We start from the raw sequence: 22,432 nt of genomic DNA on the forward strand, positions 1-22,432 counted from the left end.
AAACAGAAACCATCCAGTATCCAAAGACAGATGCAAAGTGGCAGATCTAAGTCAGGCACACATCAACCATCGTGCTCCGTACAGGTTAAGGATGACGTACCTAATCAGATTTATGTTCTCAGTTAAGTTTTGCCAGAAAGTTCTTCTCACAATTTTTTATAATAATTTTTATAATTAGAAAAGATGTAAAGATGTACTAGGTTTTGTTGCAGCACCTAAAATCATCCTCAAATACATAAAAATGCTCTTCTAGGTAACTACTGATGTTTCAAAAGTCAACATGATTCACAGTAGTGTCACGTCACCTTATCACCTCCCGAACTGCATCTTCACTAGCAGTGTTTCCATCAATGTTTTTTACACTCATTTTTAGGTGTCACATTGGAAAAGGTTAATGGAAATGACACAATTCAATTGACTTCCTTAATTTTGCCAAAAAAAAGTTTTTTACGCTCCCTTGAGGTGGTTTTTGCCTTTTTTGAAAAAAAAGTTAATGCGCTAACTGGTAGACGAATTTTTGCCAGTTAAGTTCTCACGTTGCGAACATGTAAATCAGGACTGATCAGTCTTCTCGGATGTTCTCATAGTGTGCGGAAACATGGCTGGTAGCCCACTTGAAACACATTCCTGAGGACCTTTCTCCATTTTTCTCAGATCCTTGGTCCATGCATCTGGTTTTGTTCCTGGTTTGAAACCCATACTTCTTGTTTTTTAGCCATGTGTAATGTCAACATCTGGCATAACAACGCTTGCAGTAGCCTGGTTTATTTGCTCCAAACCAGTTGATGGAAACTTTTTTGTGGCATTTCAAAGGTTCGCATGACAATCAGATGGCTAGTGAGAGGTCTGCGGTCATTTTTGCGTATGTCTTCATTCCGTACTTTATCACTACATATTTGTTTATAACACCCCAAACCTCTTGAGGATAGTCTACAGGCAAATAACAGGTTTTTACAGTTGAATGTATGTACGTACTGTAATCTAAACCAGATTCTGGTATGCTGCATGGTCCTGAGTTGCACCTGAAAGTTCAGGTTCATATGAGTTCAGCTGGGCTAATTGTCACAGAATGAGGAATGAATGAATGGTCTACATTTTGATCATAAACAAAGTGTGCCATTGTGAATGAAAACACAATGGATTCTTCTGTCAGCACCTCAGCTAATTATTTCCCATTAGAGGTTTTTAAGTCTTGCTGCAGATGAATACCTTGCACTTGACTGTGAGTTGCGATTTTTTTTGTTTTCAAGATAATCATCTAAGCATAGTATTAATATGACAGATGGAACACCTGCTTATCATCTGCGGTCTGGTTTAGAAAAGAAAACCAAAGCCAGCAAGCTGTTGCCATATGACTGATGAGTAGCAGGCCAACAAATGCAATGGGTAAAAAAAAAAAAGAAAAATGTACTGTAATGTAATGGCATAAGACTGAGGTCTCTGCTTTAATTGTTTGTGATTGTATTGATTTTCGATTAAAGGGAGAGTGAAGTGATTTTCTGCTGCCAAACAAATAAAACCTTCAGAAGCTGAGAAGTTTTCTCCAGCATTGAAACACTTTCGCCCTTAACTGGTCATTTAACTTTCTTCTCTGTTTATACTCTTCAAACCTTTTCCTCTTTGGTTGTTTCTCGATCATCTCTCCTTCTTCACAGTGCCTAGAGTATAAAACTCTTCCACTGCCTACTCCTGTGCACAAGCATTAACTGCTGCTGATTGGCTGTAACAATGTTGTGGGGAAGGTCCACACCATTTTCTTTGTTTTCCATTTACAGAGTCATGGCTGTGTAGGAAAACCGATTTCCACTCAAAATGGAGAGCTAGCAAACCGTGAGGAAATATTTGCTGAATTTGACTAAAAATATATTGGATTACAGTCACGTACTATCCCTTTAAAAGGTTCCCTTATGTGTTTTGACCGGTAGCAGCTGAATGTTGATAAGAGTGGGTCCCCATTTTGTTTGTATCGTGCACACACAAGAGGATGCGGGCAAGGCGCATTTCTGCAACTGGCTGTTCCTCTGATCGTCAGGGGGGTCGCAGACTTTTAAATACTTAAATAATTAGCTTTACAAATGTTTTATGTGGAAGGAAATGCATACAGCACATTTGTTTTTAGACCTGAAGAACTACAGCAAGCTAAAGGTTCATATGGCAGGGAAAAAACTGGCAAACTGTGCCTGTATGTAAGCTAGGAGGAGGGCGAAAAATATTAAGCGATAAATTATTAACACGTACAGTAACGTTAGCTACTTGTAGGTATAATTGAATCCACAAATGAATGCCAGGTTTCCAAATCACACTCTGTTTAGCAGTCAGTGTGCTCGGTTTAGTAATCAGTTTGCACGGATTTCATGTTTTTTCTACCATATGTCCTAAGAAACAGTTGAGACCTTTGTTGACAAGAAAATTCCTCAAGGTACCTTTAATGTTTTTTTTAGATTGAACTACACACAAACATTACACATTAAACATCTGCATACACAACCTCCAGCCCAATGCCCTGACATTTATGATTCTTAAGTTATAGACTGACTTTATCATTTTAAAAAGTCCAGTGTCTTTGCATCTTTAAATCTTTCTGTGTCTAACAGCATGTATGTGTCATGTAATACTTCAAATTCTGACTGAATGAGTTGTTAATGCACATTGCTGTGTGTTAGATTCACTGTTTTCAGACATGGATCTTTCTACATGTTCTTTCCTATTTTCTATAGCATATTTATGTATAGCAAATCCTTTCTGATAGAAAATTAAGACAACTTACAGCTCAAGAGACTGAACTGCCGCTGTTCAATGGGCTTTTCAGCTGGGAAATCATTTAAGCCTTCAAACACTGATAAATCCCATTTTCAAGAGTACAATTTGGCATTTAGTCTTAGTCTTCATCTATTCTGCTTAAATAAATGGTCACAGAGCTTTCTTACCGGTTTTAAATAACTATTTTCACACAACTTCCTGCTACTGGTGTGGATATAGCCAACGAGAAATAAAATCAATAACAATTCGACAAAAACAAAACACTGCAGCTGTCATCTGAGAGCTGAATGAGATCTCTTTGTGTCCATATTTACCACAAAATTAGCTCACAACCTATCAGGTTTCAGGAGTTATTAAACACTTGCGCTATGACTTGCATTCCGGGACTGGGATTTAGAGAAGATTCTCGTCACCATAAAGGTCATATTGCTTAAAATGGCGAGAAGGAATAAATGAATCCTCTTTGTTTGTCATGCATATGTGTCGATATATTCAGACTGGCTTTTTTAAATATGCAGATCAGTATCATTCAGTCTCTGGTGCTGACAGACATTAAATTAAATAACTTAGATTTAATTGTTGTCGGGTATTAGTAAATTCATGGACCTGTCAATCATTTTGAGATGTTATCATTAGAGAGCAACATTTGTGTTTTCTTTGTTTGTATGTTTTGTGGCTCTTTTGTTGAGTCTTTGGTTACCTGTGTTACAAAATAAACCTATTGAGGCGATCGTTGATTATTTTATAGGATCTCAAGCTAATATAATCCAACATGATTTGAATCTAAATCTAAATTTATGTTTAGCAGTGTATAAATATTCTTGTCTTTAATTTTGTGTTCTCTGTTATGTATAAAGCACTTCAGTATTACTCAGTTTCATATTTTTCTAGTTGTGTTTACACTTCATTTTATTTATCGTCTGCATTTAGGTGAAAGAGAAAGGTTACAGATGGGGCTTCTGTTGCCACCATTAGTCAGCTATATAATCCGTGCCAAGTGTCGTAAGCTAGGATATGTTTTGCTAACCCCTGTGCCTGTGCATATTGTAATCAGGATGACTCTTGGTTGATGTCACAGAATGAAACCACTTAACCCTCCTTTCAGGCCGACAGCCAGAAGAGATTACAGGGATCAGATTACTGTAATCTACTCCCAGATGTCTGTCATCTCTTGGTTGTAAGGACTTTTGTCTTCTACAGATGATCTAAGATTCACCAAAATATGGCTCCTGGAAGAAATGAACATTACTGCAGTGGGGTACAAAAGAAAATACCATTACCTCACAAGGCAGTGGGACTTGAATGTTTTTTTGCCATTATCAGATCAACATATGAAGAATTCTTTAAACTCTTGTTTCAGTTGGGTCAAGTGAATTTTCAAAACATTCAAAAGCTAATGGTTTCATCACTTTTGGCCTGACCTGTTTGCTATATTTCAGGTTAATCTTATTATGCTCATTTTCAGGTTCAAAATCCTATTTAGGGGTTGTACCAGAACAGGTTTACATGGTTTCATTTTCAAAAAACACCATATTTTTGTATTTTGCTGCAGCTCCTCTTTTCGCCCTGTGTGTTGAACGCTCTGTTTTAGCTATGGCGTGATACATCTCACTTCTACAACATCTTTGTTGGGAGTTGCACATGTGCAGTACCTAGTTTAGGACTACTAGCTAATCAGAAGCAGAGTAGTGCGGGCCCTGAGAAGCCGGTAAACATGGCTTCGATTCAGCTGTATATGTTCCCCTTAACAGATTAGCAACATAGACTGGAGCAAGAGTTTCAGAGTGGTGAGTTATTAATCTGTAACAAATGTACCTTTCATCCATAAAGTTTTAACTGAGCTCTGTCTCTACATCACAGTAACAACTTTATGTCCATTGACTGCCAGGAGGGTAGTTAGTGTTTGCAAGGGAGAGGAGAGGTGTTTGCTGCAGCTCAGTGTTTTTCCACCGGTGATTTTGAGGGCGTGTCGGACTAGCCGCTAGGCGAGCATTATGATGTGTGTTTTGGGGTGACATCCCAAGAAAGCAGAAGAAACGGCTGGACTACAAACAAGCTGCAAACAGTTCAGAGCAGAGTTTTCTGACGAAGATGGGAACACGCTTGCACAAGAGCTCAATAAAGGAGAGGGGGGAAAGCCAAAACGCATAATATGACCTCTTTAATGAACCTGACAGACTTTGTATTACCATGACCAGCAGTCAATAACAATTACAATAACAAATCTAAATCACAGAAAACTTCATGGAAGACCTCATGGGTCTTGGTAAGCCCCCAGGGTCAGTGCTGAACTGTGAGGCCATTTTGGCCACAGCTGGAGTTGCAACCAAAAATACTTTTTTCCACAATCATAAAGCTGTAAAACACAAATTTTTCTGGAAGATACAAACACTCTAACATGGCTCTTTGTGAGAATTATCAAAGTCCTCAGTGGTTGGAGTTGTCCTGTCTATACCAATCGTGGTCATCATCAACAGTGATCAATGCCAGTATGAAGACACCCAGCCTCCTCCAGGCAATGAGCGTCACCAGATACAGGGATTTTTTTTTATCCTTGACCCGGTGCCATCCTCCTGCAGAGGTAGGAGGAGGAGGAAGAGGATTATTCCTGGCTTGTGTGACATTTTTAGAGTCTTTAACCAGTCCGCAGTCCGACCCCCCTACTGACCCCAGCTTCAGTGACATAGTCAGACTGGTACACTCAGAGCTTTAGATTTCACCAAGCCTACACAGTCATTTCTTAACCTTTATCTATGAAGAAAAAGGCCACGCTCTTTAGCAGCATCACCCTGAGTCACCTTCAAAGCTGACAGCTGACCAAGACAACTATCCACAAAGGAACATTTCAAGGTTCACAACCACATTAGCAGTGGGACCCTTTGAGTTTCTGTAACAACATTCTTCCAATAGCTATGAGGACTCAAACCATCCAGTCACTACCTCTCAGGTCACAAACACGTCAAGAGTAAACATGTCCACCCCTTCAAAATTCAACCTCAGGGCCGGTCAGCATCAAGGAGGGAGAAAATGAAAATAATTTGCAAAGTATTGAAAAGGTGATAATGTATGAGATGTGATAAAGATTATCAAAGAAATCAATGGTTCTGTATGATGCAATAGATTGTTTGCTGATTTAAAAAAAAACCAAAGGTTAAATGTGAAATGGACTTAAAGCAACAGCCCAGTTTGCATTTTCATTTTAAAATGCAAAGTACATTTCACATTCACGTTTATTATAATTATGGCATTTTTAAAATATGAAAACTAATAATTGTTTTTTAAATCCAAATTGTGTCACACATCATTTGCTCAAATACATTTTACTTTTAAGTGATTTAGTGATTTGTGGTTCCATAAAGTTGGAAGTGAACTTCTATGCTTTTTTGTGCAAGGTGTCACTCACCCAGGGGGGCAGGTACATCCGGGCACACAGGGCTCATGTGTGGAGCAGGTGAGGTTGAGCAAGTAGGATTCACAGGTGCGCTCGCAGGCCACGCCACTTCCTGACAGGAGGCCACCTTCTCCATCTGAGCAGTTCTGGTAGAGCTGACCAGCTGGACACAGCCTGTCTGTTTGAAGAGAAGAAGAAATCACAGGTTAGTAAGGTGCTGTAATGTTCAAAGCACCTTCAAGAAACAATATAAGATCCAGGAGCTCCAGTATTACTGTATACCAGGCTGGCTCCATTTCCATTCTTTTTCACTCTTTCATCCCATTCCTCTTATGTTTTGAGTTCCACAACAATTAAGGCTTATAATTAATGTCGGGTAAACAGAACAAAAACTGGTATCATTTTTATTTTTTATGTCCACCTCAGTAAGTGTGCTCTGGTGTAAGAGTGGGAGAGAGAGGGAGGGTGACACCGATGACTGGCACGACTACCTCACATTCACCCAGTGAGCCACAAAAAAACAAAACACCTGCTTACTTAAGAATAGATTAAAAAATATAACAAAAATGAAGTGAAAAACATAAAAGTTACTCACCACTGTCTGTTGTTTGGGACATCAGTTTACCGTTTAGACAGAGTCTGCAAGAGAACACAGAGAGGACGGGACCGTGATGATACAGAATGAAGGTAGAGACAGAAACTACATGGAGGTTAATAGATTAATAAACATGAAATTAAATACAAGGATCTCTTGAGGGCAATGCCAGTGTGATTGATTATTCTTTGTCAAGCACCATATGAGAGAACCCAGACAAGCACTTTGTCTGCTTGTCTGGGTCGTGACTGACAGGAGTTATTGTCAGTTTTATTGAATGAACAGAAATCTGACCCACATCAAAGTGGAAACTTTAGCTTTAGACAGCTTTGTCTCTGTCCTGTGTTCTGGTTGTAGCTTCTCATCCACGATAAAGGATTATTTTGACTGACTCCAGTTATTATCTCTGCTTTCTCTAACTGTTTGCTACCTGAATTGCCTGAACTTAAAAGTGTTAAAAAAGAAACAGCTGAAATATTTTTTTTTTAAATGTAGAAATGTTTTGAGGGTTAAGATAAGGAGGACGTTGACGGACGACAGGATCTTACTGAACACCTGCTGACGTCATGATCACATCTCCTGGTTCATAATCGGCTCCGAGGAAACTGCATGGACACTCACTCCTGAAAAAACACAAAAGTAAATTAGGGAGGAAAAACATCAATATTCATGTAACAGATGCAATTCTTTGTTGAGTGCAACAGGAAGTGAGTATATTGAAGCTTTTAATTAGATGTCCAAAGATCTTCAGAAACCTCCTAAATTGAAAATTACACATCAGGGTTTGAGTGACGTAAACCAGACCCTGCTCAGTTTGCTCGTTATTGTGTAAAGAACTATGTTAAAGAGGGCTCTGTGTTACCTTAAACAGAGTATTACAGGTAATTGGATAGGAGACAGAAAAGCTTTAGGAGTTGAAATCAGAGCTCAAGATGTCGAATCAAATCCACAACCAAACCTCCTTTCAAAAACATAATCTACTAAGACAAAATTCTTCTTATAAAAACATCAAAAAATTACAGTGGATCTACGTTGTGGTGAACTGTGTTTAGCGGAGTCTGAAAGCTGTGTAACATATAGGCCAGCGCCACACATCGGCCTCTGTACTACAAATTCTTTCTCACTGGTTATCAGATATCTGTGTCGTCCCCAGATCGAGTGGGAATGAAAGGGGGGTTTCACGGTGAATTCCTTGATGTAACTCTATCACATGGTAAGTAAGGCACCGCGCTGCACTAGGATGTAAAAACCTGGGACATTTAAGAGGAATTAAGCTGCATGTCTTCTAGGGCAGAGCAGGCTGAAAGGGAGAGCACAATTACTGAGGTCCTCTGGCTCTATAACTACTGCAGGAAAGATACAAGGCTTTCCACTTAAAGGCTGACCTAAACTTCAGAGCAGATACAAATATCACTTTGAGAGGATTTGTTTGGTGGAGTGACTCCAGCCAGTTAGCCGTTTAAGGGCCTTCACAACCCTCCACAACACGGCAGCAGGCAGAGCTGGAGCTGCTCCGACACACAACAAGGACAATCGGCCACTGATTTCCTTCTGAACTTAACGCTAAAATGACGCCATGGATATTAGAATTTTATCTTCTAAATGCAGTAAAAAATATATTTTACTGACTGATAATTATTCTCGTGTTGCTATTTTGCCCCAAAAAAAAGAAGACTCCACCCCCTCAGCCTCACCTGTGCACACAGGTTTGTGTTCGATGATTGTAGAAGGACCCCTGAGGGCAGACGCAGCCCTCCTCACACTCCTCCCCGCAGTGCTGCGGGACAGAGAGGGCGGAGCAACGGCGCTGGCAGGACGACATGCAGGTGCCATACTGCATGGTGGCAGGACAGGTGACCGCTGCAGAGAGACACGAGGTTAACTGAAGGATTGAGATTGAGATTTTCACATTACCTCATCAATTAAGTCAGCAGGAAGCTGCTCAGTGTGATTTTTCCATACTTTGTCTCACAACACAGTATCTTTTGGATATTGCTGTTCTAATGTCATCGCATTAAAACCTGTGATAACTGACTTTCTGGGGCAGCGGAAACAATTTCTGAACACAACATTAACATATCATAACCATTTAAATTGATATGGCGAACATGTTAACTGCTAAATGCTCCACTATGTTCTTTTTCAAATCTTATTTATTATTAAAAATATTGATTATATTTGCTTTTTAATATACTTTAGATATCAATTATTAATTATTACTGGTAAGTTAATCAAAGAAAGAAACATCTCTCACAAACAAACATATATAGCTCTCTAAGATATACAACTCTAACCCAATTTATGAGTTGCATTTAGTACATATTTTGCACAACCTTAACCACCTGCATAACCCACAATGCAACTCAACAGCTGACAGTTCAGTTCATATAGTATACATATAGTGACATCAGTTGAGGCAATTTATCAGATTTCACACAGCTCCCTCTGGACAATAAACTAAATACAATTATTTCATGAATGCAGTACTACTCTCCAAGATCTGTAAATAGACTTTGATGTGTGAAATCGGTGGAGTTTCCCTTTAAAAGCTGTAACCTTTAAGTAGCTACTGTAATTTGCATCAGTAAGGCAAGGGATGAAATATTTTTTTAACATTTTGGTCTCAATAACGAGAAGGAAATAAAGAAAGGTCTGCAAAGATTTCAGGCATAGCATTTTGTGGTGCTGTGCCTTCCTTCAATGCATCATTATAATTAATTCATAAATTCAGCTGCCTGTAACAAAAGATGAATCCAGAGACAAGCCAGACTCTTTGATCTGTATACATATTTACTCACCACAGTCGGGTATCTGCGATCGAAAGTCGATGATGATAGAGAATCTGCGGCAGTGACGAGCGTAGTGGGCCAGCGCAGAGCAGAAGCAAGGCGTCCCGCACTTACAGGTATCTGAGCGACACTGCTGAAAGAAGGATGTCGGGCTGAGGTACTCATGGCAAGCGGAGAACAGCTCCTGGTTCAGGACATCACACATCTCTGAGGCATAGGCCACTAAGCAGGGGAAGGAGCAGATTGACATCACGTCACACACATGAAGGCAGAAATTCACAAGGGTAGTAGCTGAAAATGTACAGATACAGTATATACAAACAATCTGTGGACAAGCCTTATGTTACATTGACTTTTGTGTGATTCAAACACATCCATGTAAATGAATGCGTCTTGAGCTGCTTCACAGCCCGACAGCAATCTGATGAGAGCATGAACCTATAATATGTTTGCTGTGAAGCAGCTGCAGACACGTGACAAGCACAGTTTAGCCTTGAGTGCTAACTTTTTGCTTCAAAGATTACACGATGACATTATTAAAATATAGACCTTGAATAAAAATGTCTTAACTTTTTTTGTTTATGCAGAATTAAATGTCAACAACATCTGAATTCTTTATTACTTAGGATTGTAAAAACAAATTATCTGTCTACAATAAAGTAATACACTCTTACCTGATAAATAAGACACTGAATATTTATGTGGATAATATATAACATTGTGGAAGAAGATGGACTGACCGGCCTGCTGGTGTGTGTCACAGGGGTCGAGCTGAGGCGTACTCAGGCTGGGCAAGCAGGCTGACGAGACTCTCCAGGCGTTTCCAAACAGCTGCGGAGTGCTTTCTATCATACCTGATGGGGATCTGCAGGTAAACGAGAGCACAGATTCATTACAACAACATAGACGAACTAGATGGATGGATAGTGATGGCTAGTGCTACAACAGATTCCTAGCCCACATGGGAATCAACACAAGCATTCAAAAGAAAGGCCCTATTTCTCCAGATGAGAAAACGGAGGTACCATCTTTTCAGATTGAACAGATTCATATATGTTGCAAATTATAAATTCTTGAAATGTTCATCATCCATTTTCCAACAAAGAAAGAAAAGACAGGACTTAAAGCAACTGTCTGTCAAACTGGATGCAGTGACAGATAAATATATATTTTTAAACCTTTAAAGAGACATTTGCCACCCAAATGTGAAATTTTATTTGGATGTCTCAACAGCCCTCTCTGCAGTCTGCTGGTATTCAGGGATTGGCATGACATGAGTCCCTCCTCTGCCTCAGCCTCTCACACGATTAGGACCCACTTTACTTTTGAATTCAGAGTACCAGAGGAAAAGAGAAATGACTGTTTCTGACTTACTGTGCTGTTTGTTTTGGCCCCTAAATGTCTAAACAGATGTTAATCAGTCAAATTTAACTAGTGTAGCTTTAAAGCAACATTATGTTGTACTTTTATCTTAAAATAACAGCTTCAAAATCATTTTCATGTTACACTGACTTGTAAAAGGGAGAATGGCCTCTCCTGTCATTACTGCTTCATGCCCATAACATTTGAATTCTGTGCTCAAAATGTATTGTGTTGTTGCGCTTGCTTGATATTTGACTGTGTTAGCAAAGTTGTCAACTCGAGCAAAATCAGCCAGAAGTTTAGCCGCAAGCTCTAAATCTTGAGTTGATGTTAGCAAACTTACTACATAACAACACTCAGACATCTGCGATATTACTGTAAGTGCTCTTGTGTCTGTTGCTTTCTGGCTTTGCTGTTTCCACCAAAGTTTCAAGTTGCTTTGCGTAACTGTTTTTTCCAACATTACTCAGCAGTGAACAGCTATCCTTATTTACGGGGAATTACACTCTGAAATGGTGCGCGCGCTAAATCGCACAGAAAAACGAATCTAACATCATGTTGCTTTAAGCATAGTAAAACCAAAACAGCATTTTAAAAAGACAACATAAGTCAGTGCTTAGAACTAAAGACAAAATATAAAATAGAAGATCCTGCAAGTCATCATTTTAAGTGTCCTCTAGTGTTTTCTGGAGAGCTTCTGGAGAGCTTCGGGCAAAGTGAGTTCCAGTTTTCTTTCAAGTAGCATACGACCACTTCAGTAACCAACTGTGATGTATATCCATTTACAGCTGTTAGACAACATCCGCCCTTTATGGTCAGCCATTACGATACGGTACAGTGGAGCCCCTATTCCACTAACAGTAAATTCCTTGTTGAAGCGGCGTGTCCAGTTGGGTGCTCATCTGGCCCGCCTAAAAGAGCTGATCAGAGAGCGAGGCTTTTGATGCCGAGCCGCAGAGCCAGTGTGCATTACAGAGAGGGAGTGTGAGAGAGAGAGAGCACTTCAACATCACCTCCCTCTCTGCCTCTGAAACAGGAGTATGCTCTCTCTTTTTATCATTGGAGGGGGGGGGGGGGTTGGCAGAGGGCGCGGGAGGGGTCAAAGGCCAGCAGGCACACACTTACAGGAAGTCATCTTGAATGTTGCCGTTGAAGGTGCCACACAGGCCCACCGTGTTGTCCTTCCACAGCTCCTCGGCCTGCAGGTAAAGGCGAAACTCATTCCAGCTGTACTGCAGACGCAGGCCGAACGCCGTCTTCACCTGGAGGAACATGGACGACAACTCCTGGATGTGGAAGGTGTCTGTGGGTGATGTGGGAGGAGAAGATGGGGTTAACATAATTACATATGCATTCAACTTCTGCATAAAACACTTGCAAAGTTTGCTTTTAATTCTTTTTTTTTTAAACCCGCATTCTTTACCTCCATATTCGCAAGCTACCAATCTTCTTCTTCCCTGCTTTTTGCTGGTGCAGTGCTACGTCTCAGGTAGCATATTACCGCTACCTGTTGATCAGTGTGTACTCCGTGTGCATGATACAAACAAAAAGGAGAACTGGTCATAAAACCATTACTCCATTGCTAGTGTTGGGAGTAATGCACTACAAAAGTAACGCAATTACAGTAATGTATTGCTTTTTGCTGTAATGCAGTAATATAACGCATTGCTAAAAATAAATCATTAACATTATACCCAATCTCGGTAACGCTTGCTACAACGCATTTTAACCCACAAGTAAGTTGTGTTTTTTTCTTTTTTTTTATAATTCACCAACACCGAGAAACATTTCAGCACCAGAAAAACAAATCCAGAGTAAAAGAGAAACAGTATTTCCTGTTGCGGGAATCCAATGGTCGACATTGTACGCATGTTGCACACTCCAGGTATCTGGGTCCTCTTAACAAAATCGGTAGCTTCCCTGATGGATCATGCGTAAATAGATTTCTATAGGTTTGTGCTTTAACAAATTACTTTCATGATTTAAGAGGCTGCTGACCGATTCTGTCAGAGTGTCGGGAGATTCAAATAATCAATGACGTTTTGCTGCTGTACCTCGTGCGTAAATGCGCACAGCGTCTTTCTTAACGGGGCGACGATTCATCCTATTTCACCCAGTTTATTGCTGACCTCCATTTGTTTAACCTGTGGCCTTGCAGTGAGGTAACAATGTACTCCTGGGTGTGCCAGTACACTGTGACATCACTGTTGGGTACTCGCACCCACAAACTCTGGGTACTCGCACCCACAAACTCCTCTTTAAGAGATAATGAACACTGGCAGTACTGACAATCTGACGGACAGTGATTTCTACCGATACTAGTGTTGGATGTAAGTGCAGAATGGTAACTTTATAAACAAACCTAAAGAAAAACCCGAAGTTTAATGTTTCAGAGAAACATTTTCTGCTTTCAAAATATTAAAATGCCTGTGACATCGCCGTGTCTTTAGCTTAGCAATTAATTAATACAGACAATTCCAACTGAGGAAATGTATTCTTCCTACTCTGTCTTTATTGTGACTTTCATTATGCTTTGAGTTGGGCTTCAACTAATTGTTATTTTCATCAATAATTTGGTCAATTAATCAATTAATTGTTTAGTTCATAAAATATCAAATAATCATAAAAAATGTCCTTGAAATTGTTCTAGAGCCCAAGATGATGTCATGAAATATCTTGTTTTGTTCAGTTTTTACTATGATACAAAACAAAGAGGTCCTGACATTGAGACACTCTTGATAAATTGGATAAAAGTATTGAATATCAAAAGCGTTGTTGATTAATTTTCTGTTGAAAAATGAATCGAAAAATTGGCTAATCATTTCAGCAGTAGTTTTGGATCTGTTTGGGGTTGTACTTTAAGATTTAAATCCTCCTTTTCCTTTATATCTGGAATTTATTGTGTTTCAATTGTACATGAAAGGTTCCACATAAAGATAGACTGATTGATTGAATTGACTGGTTGATTGATTCAAGTATTCTGTTAGTACCTCTTTGTAACAGAACATAAAGTGTTGTCTCTACACAAAACATACAAAAGGCTGTTGACTCGATCTACATAATGCCGCAGTCATGAACAGGCTGCTGTGAAAAAGGAGTAATACTCAGAGGGAAGGCATTCTGGGCAACACAATGCAAGCACCAACCAAGTAAAGTATTATAACATTTCTGTTCAATAGCGGAGCTGTCATTCAATCTGTCTCTGCCGTGACCGCCAGAGTTCTGAAAAAAGTCTGGTGCTGGATGTGAACAATGTTGGAAGGTGATAAAAGATGAGGGAGTTACCGTCAGAATAGGGCAAGGAGATGCGGTACTGTCCAGCCATGAAGACCTCTCCGATGTGACTCAGTGTAATCTCTGTTCTTGGATCCTCGTCAATAACCAGGTTAACTGATTGGATGCAGGCCCCATCCAAATTCTGCAAATGAGACAAGATGGCTTGATAAAGCATGCTGGCATTATCCCAAACAGCAGCAATTCAGATACATAACAGGACACACAATGAGACTGACATAATGGGAAGAGAGGGAAAAAAGAAAACAAGAAGTTTTTACTCTCAAATCACCGGCTCCATGACACATAATGAAATGTGAGTGCTTAATTTGATGATTAAAAACATCTGGAAAATGTCCAGAATTCACTGTTTTCAACTCCTTAGGGAAATACAGTATCTGCCTCTTTAGCTGCTAAACGCTCCATTTGGTGCTGGGCAGATAACGTACACTCAAACCAAAACAGCAAACTGCAGAGTCAGAGACAATTCACCACAGGTTCATCACTATGAGCAACACATTTCATGTGTATGTAATCCATTGCTAATATAAAAATCTTGGTTATATTTTGAATATAAAACCTGCTACTGTCTCCAAATGTAAATACTCAAGGAAATCATGAGTACATCAAAACTGTACTTAAGTACATCACTTTAGAAAAGGTACAATTAGTTACTCTGCTGCTCGGATATTTTTAAAGTAAGGAAGCCTGCTGACAGTAAGCGATCTGCCTCTATGAATCGTCTCTTTCATAAGTGGCAGAGCCCCATAGCCAAAAGGTTTTAGCAACCCCCTCCTCCTTCTACTCTTCCCATCATTCACCTCCTGTTTTCGCATAACCTTCTCTCTGTCCAAGTCCCCTAACCCTCCAGAGCCTCTCTTCACCTCCCTCCTCACTACAAAGCCATCCACAGCTCTGTCAGTCAGGCCAGATAAGGTAATCCTGTTCAGTTGGCTGTTAGAGGTCTCGGGCCTCTGCTCTGATGAGTGGGACATTTTATATCTCGCCTCCTCCCCTCCATCGCCCCCTGTTTGCAGAGCAGCTCAAAGGCTGCGGAGAAATTGAAGGCTTTGGAGAGACGGGAGAGGAGAAGAAGCTCTCAGTCTTTTGTTGCTTTTCATGCTCATTATCTGCCACAGTGTGATCGACAACATTTCCCCGAGGCTTTCATTTCTCTAAATCCCAGCATGGCTCTTGAACAAAAATGACCTGGACTCAGCAGGGATTATTGGGCACTTAAAACTATGATACGATCTACATGACCGAAAATTGCATAAACCTGTAAGCGGCAAAACAGTTTGATTGCAGAGTCTTAAGTGGAAGAGTAGAGACGTTTGCTTCAAAAGCAGAAAAAGAAGTAGAAATCGCAACGAAAAATAAAATAAATATAATGTAGATTAAACGTAACTCACAGCTCCACAGGGGGCGTTCTGGACGGTGACTGTGAACTTTCCTGAGTTGCGACTTTTGGCGAGGACATACTGACATGTTGCAGGGAAGGTGTAGATCCTCCCGTCAAAGGACTGAAAATACATATCGCCAGTCACTGAGCACTCGCCTGTAGAGAGAGTGAGACAATTTTATTGCCTTTATTCTTTCGAGGAAACTTTCAACTTAGAACCACAGTATGGAAGCTAATGGGCAGACACCTTGATCAATAGCACTTCAACAGCAATCAGTGAAAGCTTTTCTAACTTTTTTGCCAGATTTCTTTAACCTAATGGCAGTGTCTAAGGGTTTTTCCTTCTTTGACTAGAAAGGCTCCCAAAGTAGGAGCTTCTCCTTCTCCGCCTTGCTCCCTAACTAGGATGCTTCCTTTTCCCTTGTTTGTTATGAGGAACCTTAAATTTTCAGTACTCGTTTTCTGACCATGAAGAAAAGTTTAAAACCAGAATTAACCCTCTTCAACTTTTCACTCAGGAGCAAATATCTGCCTTTAAACTTACCTAAAATAAATAATTATTTGACATTCGGGGTGGTGATGGAGCAGTGGATAAGACACATGCCTTTGGTGTGAGCAACCCGGGTTTGAATCCACTGTGAGACACCATTGTGTCCCCGAGCAAGACACTTACACACAACCCCTAGTTGCTCCAGAGGTGTGTGATCTCTGACTTATATGGCAATTGTAAGTTACTTTGGATAAAAGCGTCAGCTAAATGAATAAATGTCTGATTCAGATGTTGCTTTAAGGTCTGCTGTTCTTGCCCTTTTATAATGAGTCTTGCTACTTTTTCCTCCCTATCTAGGAAGGTTTTCCCTGCACCACATCTAGAGACTTTCGCCTCCCTGGCTCACAAAGTAGGAGACTTCCTTGACCTTTGCTACGATGGTTCTTTCTTTCTGATTCCCAAAGTAGGAAGCCTACTCCTTCCCTGCTGCCTAACTAGAGTCAGCAAATATATAAAATAGAAGCTTGAGGAAAATGTGACTTGTTGAGAACATTTTTGGGTTGTAATAAAATAATCACCTCCCATCACAGTGTTTCATGGAATGTGACCTGCAGTACAGTAAAAACGTAACCACCCACAGTGGGAAGGCACAAACCTGGGCAGCTGTAGTCAGTGCAGTTCCACACTCCTCCCACGCATGTGCTGAAATAGAAAGCAGAGACGACCACAGGTGGGGAACATTAAAGGAATGAAATTATCAGCAGAATCACTGATCCCAGGTGATCAGATCTGAGAAGATTAAGGACAAGACTAGGAATGAAATGAAATGAAATGAAATGAAGGTTATTAGAGATGTAATTTAATAACTGTAAAAAAACATGAAGCTGGTACTCATCACTGTTTCACAAGTTATTTATGGAGAGAGAGAGGTTAAACACTGCTCACCAGTTGTTGCATTCTTCCTGCAGCGTCTGTCCAGACGGATAAAACATGCCGTGGTACTCGCAGGGACAGTCGGAGGGCATCACACAGCCACCGTCCTCATAGATCAGACCTGAGGAGAGAAAACAGGAGAGACAGATAAACAGATAGAAAGGAGATTATTGCTTGATTTAATCTGGAGTCCGAATACAGACAAAATGGAAGATGCAGGATATTTCTGTCACGTCTGGTTAGTTAATAAAAGTAGATCACTTTTGAAGGATGCGAAAGAAAAGTTAATCTAAGTTCATTTAAAGGTGGTTTAATGGTGGTTTATATAAAGGACAGAAAACTGGGATAGTCTTTTCGGGGGAATAGACATTGCTCACCATCAGGGCAGTAGCATCCATCCAGGCAGGCCAGCTTGCTGTCGATGCATGTTCGCTCCAGGTTGCAGGACGCCGGGCAGCAGCTGATGCATTCCCTGTGCTGCAGACCTAGGGGACACTGCTTCGCTGGTCGCAAAAATTAAACACAACATATATGTCAAAAGGGACTGCCCATACACCTGCCAAATCAAACAAACAATGGACAGCTTTAATATCGGAGCAGCTGCTGTGATGACGCCACAAACTACAGTCTTAAAACTTTTCTTGGAGTTGAATAAACCTCTCTAACGCAAAAATACAGAAGTATGATTGCTGGCAGTTGAACCTGAACACTGCAGATCTGTGTGTGTGTGTGTGTGTGTGTGTGTGTGTGTGTGTGTGTGTGTGTGTGTGTGTGTGTGTGTGACAGGCAGAAATCCAACTTTGAAATACAGATAAAACTAAATGTTTTCATTATATAAATTGAATTGTCCTGTTTGCATGTTGACTATTAAAAGGTAACTATGCTATGTAATAGATGATGTGGAACAGTAAATAGATCTGCTGCAGTTGACCTTCGCAGTAGTGAGTTAAGAGTTACGTAAGCTACACAAGTACATATCTGATCGATAAAAAGAATTTCAGTGGATTTTGGTTATTTTTGGTGTAATATAAGTCCTCAGCCCGTTAGCTTGCCTGTTCCAATAACTTTTTTCAGTTAACTGCTGCAGCTGACCTCAGCAATATCAGGTAGCCTATACAAATAGACAGTCGATCAATAAAAATAACATTAATAACAAAAATAACAACGTAAATTTTAGCTTCGAGCTAGCCTCTATTCCACTAACCTTCTCTAAATTAACTACAGACATTTTCTCGCAATTGTGACTCCCATATCTCGTATTACCATTTCATAATTACAAGATAAAGATCTCATAAACTACAATGACGATGCTTAATTATGAGATAAAGAAGTCATTCTCTATCTCCAAATAGTTTTCTTTGTTTTTCTTTTTTCAGCGAATGCTACACCTTTCCATATTAGAGAGGAGGAACTCAAGCATGTTGTTGAACCATGCAGCTTTTCTGTCCTCTGCGGCACAAAATTTAAAATACCTGGAAAAACATACCACAGTGAGGAATGTGCTGCCACCAGTCGTGCAGTGGGTGGTCGGCGTGGGCACAGGCCCGGGCGTACTCGCTGAACACCTGGCATACCACATCACCGTTGGGACCCGACCTTCAACAGAGTAACAGACAGAGAAGGACTCTTTGAGCAGAGCCAGGAGAGATGTTGCCACAGAGCCTGATTAGATTGTGCAGCTCAAACAAATAACTAGCCAGCAGCTGTGTCTCCATCATGAGGGACAACTGGAGAATTGTCTGTTAATGGGGAAGTATTCCAGTAAGGCTTTAAATAATAAGCTATAGCTGAAAAACTTTGCAGTAGTGTGATTGTATCATCCGAACGTGTTTCTGAACACAGTAAAATGTTTTGTCTTCAGCACTCGTCTCTGTTCCAAATAACTCTGAGCTAACAGTAACAGATTGCAAAGGCTAATGTTACTCACAGAAAGAGGGATCGTTCGGGATCATGGGCCTGAGTCACCAAGAGACACAAGTGAGAAAGCTGATGGGATCATTTTAAAACCAGAAAGTAACAAACATGCTCACAGCCTTCTTTGTGGACATGGACTGCAAAGGGCAAAAATCCAAGAAATCTCAAACCACATCACTTGGCTAAAGATATAAAGATGTGTTCAAACAATATCATAGTTAACATTGTGGGAAAATAGCGAGCAGTTTTAAACACTTCTTCAACATGGATGTTCAGAGCACTCAGCAGCGTTTAGAGGAAAGAGGCAGATGATACTTAAAATTCAAAATCCCCATTGCCAGATATTAATAATATTAAATTGATTACTTAAATATTTATGTATAAAATGAATTATTAAATAAAATTATTATTAAAAATAAGACAATCCCACTGGGAAAACCAGTCCATTCTCAGTATCCCAAGTTTGGATCAGAGAGACTGGCGGTGTGTATTGCTGTACAGCTCATAGTGAATTTTTAAATCATGTTACTGGGAGGCACAGAAGCCAGAAATGTTCAAATCCTGCACCTAGAAATTTTAAAAACTAATATAGAAATTGTCAGAAAAGTAGATAACTTAACTGACAATTAAATGAAACACAGAAATCCTGCAGAAAACAAATTAGGCTAAAATAACCTCCTATATGATTTAAACCTATGGGGTGGCCTTAGAAGCTTGAGTATCACACTGCTGTAATTACTACATTCACCAACTGTACATCTCCCACTACTGAATAAATGCTTTCTTCTAACTGTTAAGGGTCCCCCCTGCACCCTAAAGTCTGCCTCTAGGTCCCATTACAGAGTGCTGGATCGAAGCCCGGTGATGGTGCAGCCCTCCTGCATCCATCCGACTCAGATTTCCAACTGAGTCAGCGAAGGAAAACACATGAAGGGAAGTGAAATAAACAGCTGAAGTGCATCAGGTGCTTAATTCCAGCATGAACCCTTCCACATGTATTTTTTGGACACAATTCAAATGACAACTGCAGGCCATTCCCATTAAATGTGGTGTGGACATTCATGGGCCCCGTGTAACGATCTTTCCTCTAATGTTTTGGGGGCTCAAGAACTAACCATGACATTTACTCAGCACATTCATGCTCCCCTGAGGATCAATCCTTTCCATTTTGAACAAATTATCACAAGATCTCAAAAAACAAATAGCTCGATTCCTGTGGAAATGTTGTGGACATTCATGTTCCACAACTGATTAACCGTTATGATGAGACACCCTGGCGTTTCTTCAAAGGCCAGGACAAAATGAACACAAGGTATCTCAACAGGCGGGTCTGAATCTTACATGCAGAGGTCGTTGGAGCAGCTGGCCATAAAGGACAAAGGGCTGACAAAGTCGTGGCAGCTCTGAAATGGCGGATCAAGCAGCATTGCACACACCTCCTCCACTTTCTGCAGCCATAAAACAAAGAAAGACAGTTTTTCACTCATCGTCATTTCAACCGAAACCAAAATTATGATCACAAAAAAATTTATTTTTATCAGACACCTTACCGGTAGGACATGCACATCGACTGCAGCACAGGGTGAAGAGAAGCCCGAAGGCACCATGGGACATCGGGCCTGATGTGGCTCCGCCTCCACCCAGCTATTCCCAAACATTTCAATGTCATGAGTCAGCACACCTGGAAGAGACAAAACTGTTTTAAAAAGGCCACATCTGCTCAAATGAAGTAAGAGGATCTGTTGTTTTGCATATTTTGAACTACAAATTGCGTATTCTTTACATCACTGCTTACTATTTTCCAATCTTTTTCTGCTTTATGATTTTAGTTTGACTTCCTACCGTCCAGGCAGCCACTGGTTTCAGTTCAATGTGAAAACTAGCTTGTAAAGACTGGCTTGAGTTCGATAAGCCATTACAGAAATCTAAAGTATTAGGGGACTGTTTTTAAAAAAAGTCTACCAACTACCTTTTAAATGCAAGAAACAACTAAATTTAACTTCACAAAATCTCAGAATTGTTGTTGTTGTTTGTCTTCTGCTTTTGGTTTTCTGCTAAATTATTTCTGTAATAGATTATCCTCCAAGGTAGGTAGCGAGTATAAAGCTGAAAACAAAGAAGATGCTCTCTTAATGTGAGCGTGGCCTTGTTGTTCTGCTTCCTGGTTTGATCCAAATATTACTGTGCTTCTGTCATCGTACCTACTAAACCCGGGCTGTATGTGTTGGATTGACATTTTTTTGTTAATGTGGTCAAATGTGTCCCTGAACACATCCTCAGATGGCTGACTCAGATTACAATCTGTCTGGACGTGTGTACAGCATATTTGTATGTGCTAACTGATTATAATCTGGACGATAAAGACACAGGTTGATGCAGGTGGCATTAAAACAAGCTGAGCTGCTTTCACACCCCAAGGTAAGATTATGTTACCAGTGATAACTTGGTTAAGTGACTTGCTCAGACTGTTGAAGCAGGTTCTAACTACATGTTGAAATGTACTGCCCACTGATCATACCAAAACTCGTCTTCAGGTCGTCCTGGACGTCTGCGTTGAAGTTCCCACACAGGCCGCAGGTTCTGCCCACAAACTCTGGGCTGAGTTTGATGTAAATGGAGCCGCTGCGTCCCTCCCAGGCCAGCGTGAAGCCGTGCTGCTGCGTCACCAGAACATACTGTGAGATGTGCTCCAGCTGCAGGTCGTGGATGTGATGAGGCAACTGCAAACTAAATGCAGAGACAGTGAATCGTCATTGAGAACAGACTGATATCCAGCCTTAATCTTTCAACATATATATAAAATGTTAATCTTAAAAAAGGTAAGGACAAAACCTTTAGAACATATTACATTCATGTAAAATAAAATATATAGAGAGCAAGCAGACTTAGACCACTTAAAATAAATAATATATCCTGATCCTGAAAGAATTCTTGAAAGACAGAAATAGAAATCATAAATACATAATTATATTTTTACATGAAGATGTTCTGTTGTTAATTGTGTTACACTGCTGACCTTTGGCCTTTGAAGGTCACGTTGGTGGCATGCAGCCGAACCTCACCCTCCCATGGAAGGAAGAGGCTAACAGATCGCTGGCAAGTGTAGGGGGCAGAGTTGCAGCCAGGGTCATTGTGAACCTGCAAACAGCAAGAGACAATGTGGAAATCAAGTGTCCTGCCACTTTAGAAAATGATTTAGCACTTTAAAAAATGGAACTATATTTGTGAGTCCTCAGTAGGAATAAATGGTGGACTGAAAAAAGTATTGAGAGATGGACTTTTCGTGAGATTTGTTGACATAAAGAAACATGTAGCCAGCCTTATAATTTGAAAACTCTTTAAAAGTTCTCCTATTTGCCTGAATTTGTTTTCTTAGTTTGAGCTTGTCTGACTGAGTTTTATTCAGTTTAAGAGTTGTGTTTTATTTTCATCAAGCCATGTCTCTAATGTATTTTCTGTGGGCTACAAGCAAACCACAAAATACTTAACCAGCTCCTGCACAAATGAAAAAAATAAATAGATT

General features: G+C 40.2%; 1 protein-coding gene across 1 annotated transcript in view; it reads right to left on the bottom strand.

The window, feature by feature from the left end:
- otog (otogelin) overlaps positions 1–22,432 on the bottom strand; it is a 63,701-nt gene that overhangs the window by 36,198 nt on the left and 5,071 nt on the right. The window contains 18 exon segments of the mRNA XM_038701931.1: positions 6,164–6,329; positions 6,747–6,790; positions 7,295–7,369; positions 8,441–8,606; positions 9,545–9,757; positions 10,276–10,400; positions 11,433–11,444; positions 12,017–12,200; positions 14,183–14,315; positions 15,583–15,728; positions 16,718–16,764; positions 17,008–17,116; positions 17,373–17,498; positions 18,482–18,591; positions 20,251–20,357; positions 20,460–20,590; positions 21,428–21,636; positions 21,926–22,047. Coding sequence (XP_038557859.1) covers positions 6,164–6,329; positions 6,747–6,790; positions 7,295–7,369; positions 8,441–8,606; positions 9,545–9,757; positions 10,276–10,400; positions 11,433–11,444; positions 12,017–12,200; positions 14,183–14,315; positions 15,583–15,728; positions 16,718–16,764; positions 17,008–17,116; positions 17,373–17,498; positions 18,482–18,591; positions 20,251–20,357; positions 20,460–20,590; positions 21,428–21,636; positions 21,926–22,047 — 2,225 coding nt within the window.

Source organism: Micropterus salmoides, unplaced genomic scaffold (assembly GCF_014851395.1).
Source record: "Micropterus salmoides isolate LMB-PRFRI ecotype aquatic unplaced genomic scaffold, ASM1485139v1 Ms_hic_scaffold_6, whole genome shotgun sequence".
In the NCBI taxonomy this organism is placed as follows: domain Eukaryota; kingdom Metazoa; phylum Chordata; class Actinopteri; order Centrarchiformes; family Centrarchidae; genus Micropterus; species Micropterus salmoides.